Below are 13,222 nucleotides of genomic sequence, written 5' to 3' on the forward strand. Positions count from 1 at the left end.
ATCACTTTAATAGTGCAAACACGTGATTCCTCTGTAGACGTAATGCGCCGTAGGAGCGAGCAGCACTGTACCAAGATGGCTATGGACCAAAACATCTAATTCAACGTCCGTCTTAAGACGTCAAATGTGTACCTCTTAAGACGACAGAAAATGTCGTGTTAAAAGGTCAGTTTTTATCATCGTAAGATGTTTGGTCCATTGCCATTGGTTGGCATTAATATACCCACCCCCTTTTGATGTAAGGCTTCCATGCTCCACCCACTTTTGATGTAGAGGTTGCGTTGGGCTGTACGTGTTTCTTCGTTGTGGTCATGTGGTCTCTTGGTAGAGGGTACATTTTGCCTACGTACCTGTGACGTGTCTTATGATTAGTATTTGGGACAGTCCATTTCTATGAAGGGGGTGTGCTGGTGATGTCTGAGGAGAGCAAGGAATGGCATCCAGAAACTTTGTCAACAACTGTGGTCGTACATTTACTGAATGTATTCAACTTTTATCATGGTGAGGAAGACAGCACAGTCCCTTGGGGTGCTCAAGTGTTACTGCCTAGTTTCTCTGACAGTCGTGAAGCCTATTGTACTGTGGTCTGCCAGTCAAGTCATCTGTAATCCAATTCACCAGGGGGGGGGGGCACCTGCACTGATTATAGTTTGTCTCCCCAGTGTGGGCTGTAGGCTATGGTGTTGAAGGCACTAGAGAAATAAAAGAACATGATCCTCACACACACAGTGCTGCCCGCCTCGTGGGCCCTTTGTTACAGGTAGCCTAGATGATGACATCATCACTTATTGTTTTCTCAACAAGTAGGATAACTGTTGCACCCACAAGTCACACCGAGGGATGGTCTTATTCTGAAAGAATAAATGAAAACAAACGGTGGTGTTGCTGCTCTTCACTAGAACCAACCGTTTATATACCCAGATCTGCTCTCGTGCTTTTACTCAAATCAGTTATGCTTTACATTGAGTATGTGTGTGTGTGTGTGGGGGCATCTGTATGGTGTCTGTAAAGAAACACAATCGATATCATATGCATAAAATAATGTCACTACATAAATACCCTATGTGTCACACAGTGGCGGCTGCTGGTCTTTCAAGGAGGGGAAGCTCATTTTCGGCCTACATCATAAAATGTGTCCGTTTATTTATACGTAAATTCGACCCTCTGGGGCTGCTGCGCGAGGCTAGTGTGACCGCCTGTGAGTGCTTTGGGACGGTGGAGGTGCTCACAGCAGCACCCACTGCTCGTTGGGGACAGTAACTGCAGAGCGACAGAAGTCAGAGTCTCCAAACACGAGTACAGTCTCCAGTAACAACAAAAAAAGATTCTAGATTTGTCGCTAGTCGTTTTTAACAAACAAAAAGTCACTAAGAAGATTGGAAAAGTCTCCAGATCAACTCGGAACAACAGAATGAAACTTGAAAAATGCTCCGGAGGTGTTTTATATTTCAAGACCGCTGATTCGCTCATTTCGCTGTCAATCAAAAAAGGATTCAGCCTCAGACAGATCATCCAATCATCATGCAGAAGCCCAGCGTCCAGGCCAGCCGAGGCCAGCCCACTGCCCCACAGACCCCCAGAGACGCTGAGCGTCCGATGGGCGGGACAAAACTGAGCATTTATCCAATGACTGTCTAGTTTCGCTGCAGTAGAACAACCCACTCTATGCTTCCCCATTGAAGTCTTTGGACGCTGAGCTTCCACTGTTTAATGCACTGTGACGCTACGGGAATGAATGAGAAGAAAGTCGCGTCAGTGACCTGTGATAAGTAGCTGATGCTGAACAAAAGTTGAACGCGTTCTAACGCATAATTTGTCAATGAAATGTAAACACAACCGTACATATTTGACCACTTATTTTTTGACATTTTAGGGAAAGCTGAGCTTCCCTTGCAGTCTTAGAGCAATCACCACTGGTGTCACACTAACCAGTGACCTACTAAAAATGCACACTGTTCATAATGTCACCGTTAATTAATATTATTTCTTATTAATCTCAGTTCAAAGGCTTCCAGGTAACGTGAGGCTGAGTGTTTTCTCTCTTGCAAAGATTCTTGTCTTTAGGCCCTCAGAAGGGCCCCCCCTCAGAAATACACGAAGTGGTAGCACCCAATTAAACTGACGTGTTAGCACGGCATTTTCTGTCATCTTAAATCTGACGTCTTAAGACGGACGTCGAATTAGACATTTTGGTCCCTTCGGCGTTCCGTAGTAGCAGTCAACGCCACAGTTTGCGTTTACATCTCAAGGCTGCGTTAGCAGTCGCAGGAAACAGAAAGTGACGCACTTTGGCCTTCAAAATAAAGTTGATTCATTCATGTTTGAGAAGATGGCGGCCTGCAGAGGAACAGTGGCGTCCTGATAATTTTTATTTAAATCTCTGTTGCCCTGATACCGCCCCCTAATCACTCACACCTAACTGAACGAAACAATTTTCTAAGGAACGCTTTTATTATGAAAAAGCTATCCCGGAAGTATGATGCTACGCTAGCTCTTGGTGTCGAATCTGCGGACATACTCGGTCACTGTCGGTAGATCAGTCAGCTCTCCGCTCATCGGTACATTCACCGGTCAGTTTGTGTCCGTTATTGTTACCGGTCTCCTCTTCCTCTCTGTTCCAGCCGGCAGCGGTGATCTTTAAATGGCGGCTGTTTACGGTGAGTGTTCAGGCCCCTGCGGAGCTAAAAGCTAGCTAACGTCAGCTAATCATGCATCAGTTGGTAAACGCAGCGTTAACAGGCTAACTGTTAGCATTAGCAGGTAAACAGCTGGAGCGTTTCACCTCCGCGAGACGCTAAACGTCATCAATTACCCTTAGATTAATAGGTCATATTTCACATTTAATAGTTACTGACGTCACACCGTCAGTGTGACGTCAGTAACTATTACATTTGGTAAAAAGTCAACAATCGCGTGATTAGCTCTGTTAGCTTGTTAGCTGCCCTGCTAACGCCTGCTATCTTTGTTGTGGGTCTCTTTAAATGTCTTAAATTCAGGTTAATAAATATTGGGCTTTAAAATTCAGTAAATAATCCGAAGGTCTAATTTATCTACGAGGTCTTTATCAAACATTTGATTTCATTTCGTTTATTCTTTTTTTTTTTTTTTGCCAAAATCAGTCGACCTCTTCTGTGTCAAAGTTTCTGATGTTACAAACCTTTAAACCTACAATCAATCAATCAATTTTATTTATAAAGCCCAATATCACAAATCACAATTTGCCTCACAGGGCTTTACAGCATACAACATCCCTCTGTCCTTATGACCCTCACAGCTGATCAGGAAAAACTCCCCAAAAAACCCCTTTAACGGGGAAAAAAAACGGTAGAAACCTCAGGAAGAGCAACTGAGGAGGGATCCCTCTTCCAGGACGGACAGACGTGCAATAGATGTCGTACAGAACAGATCAGCATAATAAATTAACAGTAATCCGTATGACACAATGAGACAGAGAGAGAGAGAGAGAGAGAGAGAGACAGAGAGAGACAGAGAGAGATGCAGGTAATAACAGTAGCTTACAACAACATTATTTAAAGTAATAATATTATAGTTATAGTTCTGGCTACTGTGGTACAATATGTTGAAAGTATGTATTAATATCTGGCAGTATACATATGTGACAATAATCATATGTGTATAATAACAGTAGAAGTATGACTAATGACTAATGATGGCAGCAGCAGCAGGAGGCATCTGGCAGGACCACGGCAGCAGCACAACCACACACGTCACGCTGTCCAGGCACCGCTGTGATATGAGTTAATCTGAGAGACAGTGGAGCACAAAGGCTCCGGAGAAGAAGCCGAGTTAGTGACATCCACAACTGTTTATTTTACCTGTTGGCAGGTGAACCTGACTCAGCTTAATGACTGTTCCTACATGACACCCACCTCTGTTGTACAGGACCACACACACATGTTTACATACTGTCCTTTACAATCAGCTGATCAGTAAGTTTTAAAATCACAGCTGGTCGTCTGAAGTCCATCAAACACTTCGTCTCAGCGCTGTGACGTCATCATCAGGTCAACAACAAATACCTGACATTAATCAAATGCTAACCTGATGTTAAACTGGTGTTATCCAAACATCAGCCTAATGTTAAACGAGCATTAACCTGATGTTAAATAAATGTTAACTTTACGTTTACCTGACATTAACCCGACATAATCCAAACATTAACCAAATGTCAACTAAACATAAATGTGACATATATGCACATGTGTTAATGTACACATACTGATTGGTCTGTTTCATCTTTCAGGTTTCAGCAGCCTGGAGCCTTAAAACACTTCCTGTAAGATCACCATGTAGACTGGTGGATGGACAGCTGTGAATCAGAGAGCAGACAGTAGCAGTCTGAAACATTTACAGTCAGAAACTGTAACAGTCAGAATCAGAAACAGAGTCAGAATCAGAAACAGAATCAGCAACAGAGTCAGAATCAGAAACAGTCAGAATCAGAAACAGCCAGAAACAGTAACTGGTCATAAACAGTCAGTAACCAGTCTCACAGTGTCAGGGTGGCTCTGGTGTCGTCCTGGTGGAGGAGCAGGCTGATGGAGAGCGACTGTCGGATCCCTGTGGCGTGTTGTAGGCCTCGAGTACTTGTCCTCCACGCTCTGTTCTGGGGCCTCGTCTCCCTCAGGTCAGTCAGTATGCTGAGATCATAGGTCAGTCTACGCCGAGGTCAGGGGTCAGTCTGATGTTTGACGTGTTGATGTGTTGTATTTCAGGGTGTTTGGCGCTGCCCTGCTGAGCGAAGAAAAAACTACAGGTACTAACTGATCAGCAGCAAGCACTCCAGGGGAAAATAAAAAATTAATTTAACCTTTGACCTTCTTCTTCTTCCCTTGCAGCAGTGAAACAGGTGGTTGCCCCCTGCTGGCTGCTGGAGGAGTTTGTGGTGACGGTGGAGTGTTCGCCGTGTAATGCCTTCCAGACCGTAAGGATGTTTAAAGACCCACTGGGGGTTGTTTTGTAAATGGTGTTGTTACGGTGTTGTTACCATGACAACCGCAGTGGTTCTGATGATGTTTTCGTGTTTCAGAGGTCGTGGTCATCGTGCACGCTGACGGGATACGTGGAGAGAGTCAACTGCACCAAAACCAACAGAGATGAGTACAAGAGGTCAGAATTTACTTCACTTTACTAAATTTATTTACCGCACTTTACTGAATTTATTTACCGCACTTTACTGAATTTATTTACCGCACTTTACTGAATTTATTTAGTGCACCTTCCTACGTTTATTTACCACACTTTACTGAGTTTATTTACTGCACTTCACTGAGTTTATTTACTGCACTTTACTGCGTTTATTTACCGCACTTTACTGCGTTTATTTACCGCACTTTCCTGTGTTTATTTACTGATCTTTACTGCGTTTATTTACTGATCTTTTCTGCGTTTATTTACTGCACTTTACTGAGTTTATTTACCGCACTTTACTGAGTTTAGTTATTGCACTTTACTGAATTTATTTAGTGCACTTTCCTACGTTTTTTTTAACCGCACTTTACTGAGTTTATTTACCGCACTTTACTGCATTTATTTACCGCACTTTACTGAGTTTATTTAGTGCACTTTCCTACGTCTATTTACCGCACTTTACTGCGTTTATTTACCGCACTTTACTGCGTTTATTTACTGCACTTTACTGAGTTTATTTACCGCACTTAACTGCGTTTATTTACCGCACTTTACTGTGTTTATTTACTGATCTTTACTGCGTTTATTTACCGCACTTTACTGCGTTATTTACCGCACTTTACTGAGTTTATTTACCGCACTTTGCTGCGTTTATTTACTGCACTTTACTGAATTTATTTACTGCACTTTACTGAGTTTATTTACTGCACTTTATGATGTTTATTTACTGCACTTTATGATGTTTATTTACTGCGCGGTTGTTAACGGTTTTCTTTACTGCCCCCCCCACTCCTTCCTGTCTAGCTGTCGCTCCGCAGTGATGGAAGAACATCTCTTCTGGAAGTTCGAGGCAGCCATGTTGGCTCTGACGGCCATCTTTGCTATCCTGGTGGTCGTCCGTCAACGCTGGCTCGACCGCCTGGCCTCCGAGAAGGTCCGCCGCCAGATCGAGTCCATCTAGGTAACCAGACGCACCTGGACCCGAACCCAGATCTGGACCTTGTTTTTATCCTGCTGCAGTTTTTTAAGGACTGGATAAGTTGATCCGCACTCGGAGATCCATCAGGGATCAGGACTGAAGAGGACCCTGCAGAGAACTGGACTGTTTGCGTCATCCTCAAATTTATTTAATCTAAAACTTTTCTGATTGGTCTGACAAAATGTAGCAGGTGTTAAAATGGACATGGCGTTTGAGATTGACGCTGTCCCTGCTGAAGACGATGATGAAAGACAGATCTTGTGTTTTCCCTCCGTATTTTCTTGCTAAATGTTTGATTCAGCAACATATGATCAAATGTTGAAGTGTCTTTGAACGTTACGCCACCTCCTTTCCTCAGATATTTTATTATCAATTCTAGGGTCGGACTGTTAAACATGTTTAATTTTGTTTTTCTGTGAAGTTTTTGACTCAATAAACTGATGAGAAACAGTTTTCAAAAAAATACACAACTGATGAATTTTCATTAAAAACTGACTTTAAAGATGAAATATACATAGTTAAACTATATGTGAACGTAGCTTAGTAGCTACCATAGCATGTTGAAAAACGTCATAGTATAGCATGTTGAAAATGTTACAGTATGCATGTCTGTAATATTGAGAAACGGCATAGTATAGTATGTCGAAAAAAGTATAGTGTGTCGAAAAACATAGTATAGCATATCGAATAAGTCATAGTGTAGTATGGCGAAAAAAAGTCATATAGTATGTCGAAAAAATGGATACAAATGTCATAGTATTTAGGAAAAAGTCATGTGCTGTGTGTCAGATCTCGTACTTCTGTACTTACACTTAATATTTTGAGTGCATAAGTTTGTTCACACTGAGAAGTATGGAAAAGTACAGTGTACTATGAGTAACCGGATGGTACTCATGTGGACACATCTTGGCTACATAGCGGAAGGGGAGGGACCACTTTTCAAAAGGAAATGGCGGCCGAGGACTGTGATCGTGAGCGTTGCTGCATTGTACAAATACATGTGTTTTTTGCACTAAGCACCACTGTACTGTTGTTGGGTAAAAGCCAGCAGTATGTTTATTGGGTTAATTTGCAGTCTGTAAAGATTTGGTACTGCAAACGATGACGCTAATGCTAGTTTGCTAACTAGCTAATTTGCGGTCGTCAATTCCAGTGAGTGCACAACGGCTGCGTTTGTTTTGAAACAGCACTACCCTGTCGAAATTCGCGCACTACGCCAATAAGTACAAAGTGCACATAGTATACTACATTGAAGTGTACTCACGGACGTATGTGATTTCAGACACAGTAATGGTATAGTATGTTGAAAAATGACATAGTATATTATATTGAAAAAAGTCATATTGTGGTATGTCGAAAAATGTCATAGTATAGCATTGAAAAACGGCATAGTACAATATGCAAAAAAAGTAATAATATAGTATGTCAAAAAATGTCGTAGTTGATATGTCGAAAAACATTGGATGTTATGTCAAAAAACGTCATTGTATAGTATGTCGAAAAAAGTCATAATACAGTATGTTGAAAAAATGTCATAGTATAGTATGTCGAAAAACGTCATGTCAAAAAAAGTCTTAACACGGTATGTTGAAAAAGTCATTATACAGCATGTCCAAAAACATCATAGTAAAGTATGTTGAAAAAAGTCTTAATAAAGTATGTCGAAAAAGTCAAAATGCAGTATGTCCAAAAACGTAATAGTATAGTATGTCGAAAAATGTCATAGTATGTTGAAAAACGCCATAATACAGTATGTTGAAAAACGTCATAGTATAGTATGTCGAAAGTCATAATACAGCATGTCCAAAAATGTCACAGTATAGTATGTCGAAAAACGCCATAATACAGTATGTTGAAAAACGTCATAGTATAGTATGTCGAAAAACGCCATAATACAGTATGTTGAAAAACGTCATAGTATAGTATGTCGAAAGTCATAATACAGCATGTCCAAAAACGTCACAGTATAGTATGTCGAAAAAGTCATACTACAGCATGTCGAGAAACATCACAGTATAGTATGTCGAAAAAAGTCATAATACAGTATGTTGAGAAAAGTCATAGTAGTTTATCAAAAAACGTCACAGTATAGTATGTCGAAAAAAGTCATAATACAGTATGTCCAAAAACATCATAGTAAAGTATGTCGAACGTCATAGTATAGTATGTTGAAAAAAGTCTTAAAGTATGTCGACAAAGGTCATAGTATAGTATGTCCAAAAACATCATAGTAAAGTATGTTGAAAAAAGTCTTAATAAAGTATGTCGACAAACGTCATAGTATAGTATGTCGAAAAACGTCATAATACAGTATGTTGAAAAACGTCATAGTATAGTATGTCGAAAAAGTCATAATACAGCATATCCAAAAACGTCATAGTATAGTATGTTGAAAAACGTCATAATACAGTATGTTGAAAAACGTTATTGTATAGTATGTCGAAAAAGTCATAATACAGCATGTTCAAAAACGTCATTGTATAGTATGTTGAAAAACGTCATAATACAGTATGTTGAAAAATGTCATAGTATAGTATGTCGAAAAAGTCATAATACAGCATGTTCAAAAACATCATAGTATAGTATGTCGAAAAACGTCATCGTAAAGTATGTCCAAAAAAGTTATGGTATAGTATGTTGAAAAAAGTCTCAATAAAGTATGTCGAAAAACGTCATAGTATAGTATGTCCAAAAACGTCATAGTATGGTATGTCCAAAAACATCATAATACAGTATGTTGAAAAATGTCATAGTATAGTATGTCGAAAAAGTCATAATACAGCATGTTCAAAAACGTCATAGTATAGTATGTCGAAAAACGTCATCGTAAAGTATGTCCGAAAAAGTTATGGTATAGTATGTTGAAAAAAGTCTCAATAAAGTATGTCCAAAAACGTCATAGTATGGTATGTCCAAAAAAGTCATAATACAGCATGTCAAAAAACGTCATAGTATCGTATGTTGAAAAAAGTCATAATATAGCATTTCGAAAAACGTCATGGTATCGTATGTTAAAAGTCATAATACAGCATGTCCAAAAACGTCATAGTATAGTATGTCCAAAAACGTCACAGTATGGTATGTCCAAAAAAGTCATAATACAGCATGTCGAAAAACGTCATAGTATCGTATGTTGAAAAAAGTCATAATCCAGCATTTCGAAAAACGTCATGGTATCGTATGTTAAAAGTCATAATACAGCATGTCCAAAAACGTCATAGTATGGTATGTCCAAAAACATCATAGTAAAATATGTCCAAAAACATCATAGTATGGTATGTTCAAAAAAGTCATAATACAGCATGTCAAAAAACGTCATAGTATCGTATGTTGAAAAAAGTCATAATACAGCATTTCGAAAAACGTCATGGTATCGTATGTTAAAAGTCATAATACAGCATGTCCAAAAACATCACAGTATAGTATGTCCAAAAACATCATAGTATAGTATGTCCAAAAACGTCATAGTATGGTATGTCCAAAAAAGTCATAATACAGCATGTCGAAAAACGTCATAGTATCGTATGTTAAAAGTCATAATACAGCATGTCCAAAAACGTCATAGTATAGTATGTCCAAAAACATCATAGTATAGTATGTCCAAAAACGTCATAGTATGGTATGTCCAAAAACAGCATAGTATAGTATGTCCAAAAACATCATAGTATAGTATGTCCAAAAACGTCATAGTATGGTATGTCCAAAAACAGCATAGTATAGTATGTCCAAAAACGTCATAGTATGGTATGTCCAAAAAAGTCATAATACAGCATGTCGAAAAACGTCATAGTATCGTATGTTAAAAGTCATAATACAGCATGTCCAAAAACGTCATAGTATAGTATGTCCAAAAACATCATAGTAAAGTATGTCCAAAAACGTCATAGTATGGTATGTCCAAAAACATCATAGTAAAGTATGTCCAAAAACGTCATAGTATGGTATGTCCAACAACATCATAGTAAAGTATGACCAAAAACATCATAGTATGGTATGTTAAAAGTCATAATACAGCATGTCCAAAAACGTCATAGTATGGTATGTCCAAAAACATCATAGTAAAATATGTCCAAAAACATCATAGTATGGTATGTTCAAAAAAGTCATAATACAGCATGTCAAAAAACGTCATAGTATCGTATGTTGAAAAAAGTCATAATACAGCATTTCGAAAAACGTCATGGTATCGTATGTTAAAAGTCATAATACAGCATGTCCAAAAACATCACAGTATAGTATGTCCAAAAACGTCATAGTATGGTATGTCCAAAAACAGCATAGTATAGTATGTCCAAAAACGTCATAGTATGGTATGTCCAAAAAAGTCATAATACAGCATGTCGAAAAACGTCATAGTATCGTATGTTAAAAGTCATAATACAGCATGTCCAAAAACGTCATAGTATAGTATGTCCAAAAACATCATAGTATAGTATGTCCAAAAACGTCATAGTATGGTATGTCCAAAAACGTCATAGTATGGTATGTCCAAAAACATCATAGTAAAGTATGTCCAAAAACGTCATAGTATGGTATGTCCAAAAACATCATAGTAAAGTATGTCCAAAAACGTCATAGTATGGTATGTCCAACAACATCATAGTAAAGTACGACCAAAAACGTCATAGTATGGTATGTCCAACAACATCATAGTAAAGTATGACCAAAAACGTCATAGTATGGTATGTCCAAAAAAGTCATAATACAGCATGTCGAAAAACGTCATATCGTATGTTAAAAAAAGTCATAATACAGCATGTCCAAAAATGTCATAGTATAGTATGTCCAAAAAAGTTATAGTATAGTATGTTGAAAAAAGTCTTAATAAAGTATGTTGAAGAATGTCATAGTATAGTATGTCCAAAAACGTCATAGTATAGTATGTCGAAAAAAGTCATAATACAGCATTTCGAAAAACGTCATAGTATAGCATGTTGGAAAAAGTCTTAATAAAGTATGTCGAAAAACGTCATTGTATAGTATGTCCAAAAACGTCATAGTATGTCCAAAAACTTCATAGTATAGTATGTCGAAAAACGTCATAGTATAGTATGTTGAAAAAAGTCAAAATACAGCATTTCCAAAAACAACATAGTATAGTATGTCGAAAAACGTCATAGTACAGTATGTTGAAAAAGTCATAATATAGCATGTCCAAAAACATCATAGTATAGTATGTCCAAAAACGTCATGGTAAAGTATGTCCAAAAAAGTTATAGTATGTCGAAAAAAGTCATAAGACACTATGTCGAAAAACGCCATAGTAGTTTATCAAAAAACGTCATAGTATAGGATGTCGAAAAACATCATAGTATAGTATGTCAAAAAAAGTAAAAATATAGCATGTCCAAAAACGTCGTAGTATAGTATGTTGAAAAAAGTCTTAATAAAGTATGTCGACAAACGTCATAGTATAGTGTGTCAAAAAAAGTCAAAATATAGCATGTCCAAAAACGTCATAGTATAGTATGTCGAAAAAAGTGATAATACTGTATGTCGAAAAATGTCATAGTATAGCATGTTGAAAAAAGTCAAAATACAGCATGTCCAAAAACGTCATAGTATAGTATGTCGAACGTCATAGTATAGTATGTTGAAAAACGTCTTAATAAAGTATGTCAAAAAACATCATAGTAAAGTATGTCCAAAAAAGTTATAGTATAGTATGTCGAAAAACGTCATAGTATAGTATGTCCAAAAACGTCATGGTAAAGTATGTCCAAAAAAGTTATAGTATAGTATGTCGAAAAAAGTCATAAGACACTATGTCGAAAAACGCCATAGTAGTTTATCAAAAAACATCATAGTATAGGATGTCGAAAAACATCATAGTATAGTATGTCAAAAAAAGTCAAAATATAGCATGTCCAAAAACGTCGTAGTATAGTATGTTGAAAAAAGTCTTAATAAAGTATGTCAACAAACATCATTGTATAGTATGTCGAAAAAAGTGATAATACAGTATGTCGAAAAATGTCATAGTATAGCATGTTGAAAAAAGTCAAAATACAGCATGTCCAAAAACGTCATAGTATAGTATGTCGAACGTCATAGTATAGTATGTTGAAAAACGTCTTAATAAAGTATGTCGAAAAACATCATAGTAAAGTATGTCCAAAAAAGTTATAGTATAGTATGTCGAAAAACGTCATAGTATAGTATGTCCAAAAACGTCATAATACAGTATGTTGAAAAACGTCATAGTATAGTATGTTGAAAAAGTCATAATACAGCATGTCCAAAAACATCATAGTATAGTATGTCCAAAAACGTAATAGTATAGTATGTCGAAAAATGTCATAATACAGTATATCGAAAAACGTCATAGTATCGTATGTCCAAAACCTTCATAGTATAGTATGTTAAAAAACTTCATAGTACAGTATGTTGAAAAACGTCATAGTATAGTATGTCGAAAAACGTCATTTTATAGTATGTCGAAAAAAGTCATAAGACACTATGTCGAAAAATGCCATAGTAGTTTATAAAAAAAACGTCATAGTATAGAATGTCGAAATCGTCATAATACAGTATGTCGAAAAACAGCTGTACAGTATGTTGAGCAACGTCATAGTGTAGTTTGTCCAAAAATGTCATAAAGAATGTCAAAAAACATCAGTATAAGCATGTCGTAAAAAGCCATAATACAGTATGTCGAAAAAGTCTTAACACAGTATGTCGAAAAAAGTCATAAAAATGTCGAAAAATGTCATAACACAGTATGTTGAAAAACGTCTTATGTCGAAAAAAGTAATAAGACAATACGTCGAAAAATGTCATAGCATATTGTGTCAAAAAGTCACAACAGTACATCAAGAAATTTCATAGTACAGAATGTCGAAAACAAAGTCATAATCCATGTCGAAAAACGTCATAATACAGCATGTCGAAAAACGTTATATTACAGTGTCGTAAAAAGGTTATATGTCGGAAAAAGTAATAAGACAGCATGTCAAAAAACATAATAGTATAGTATGTCAAAAAACGTCAGTACAGTATGTCGAAAAAGGTGATAGTATAGTTTGTCGAAAAATGTCATAATAAAGAATGTTGAAAAATGTCAGTATAGTTTGCTGGAAAAAGTCATAATAT

General features: G+C 37.2%; 1 protein-coding gene across 1 annotated transcript; it reads left to right on the top strand.

The window, feature by feature from the left end:
- Positions 1-2,476: 2,476 nt before the first annotated feature.
- On the top strand, positions 2,477-6,593 carry jtb (jumping translocation breakpoint). The gene is made up of 6 exons (XM_033637815.2): positions 2,477-2,657; positions 4,265-4,648; positions 4,737-4,777; positions 4,860-4,945; positions 5,051-5,130; positions 5,956-6,593. The coding sequence occupies exons 2-6, from the start codon at positions 4,560-4,562 to the stop codon at positions 6,110-6,112; spliced, it is 453 nt and encodes a 150-aa protein (XP_033493706.1). The 5' UTR covers positions 2,477-2,657; positions 4,265-4,559; the 3' UTR covers positions 6,113-6,593.
- Positions 6,594-13,222: the final 6,629 nt, after the last annotated feature.

The sequence above is a fragment of the Epinephelus lanceolatus genome, chromosome 16, assembly GCF_041903045.1.
Source record: "Epinephelus lanceolatus isolate andai-2023 chromosome 16, ASM4190304v1, whole genome shotgun sequence".
NCBI classification, from domain to species: Eukaryota; Metazoa; Chordata; class Actinopteri; order Perciformes; family Serranidae; genus Epinephelus; species Epinephelus lanceolatus.

Bases quoted from the DNA above. Each gene is read 5' to 3' on its own strand.
- jtb (XM_033637815.2), top strand. From the start codon at position 4,560: ATGGAGAGCGACTGTCGGATCCCTGTGGCGTGTTGTAGGCCTCGAGTA. The intron at 4,946-5,050 runs GTAAGGATGTTT...TTCGTGTTTCAG, and splicing joins CGTGTAATGCCTTCCAGACC to AGGTCGTGGTCATCGTGCAC. The intron at 5,131-5,955 runs GTCAGAATTTAC...CTTCCTGTCTAG, and splicing joins AACAGAGATGAGTACAAGAG to CTGTCGCTCCGCAGTGATGG.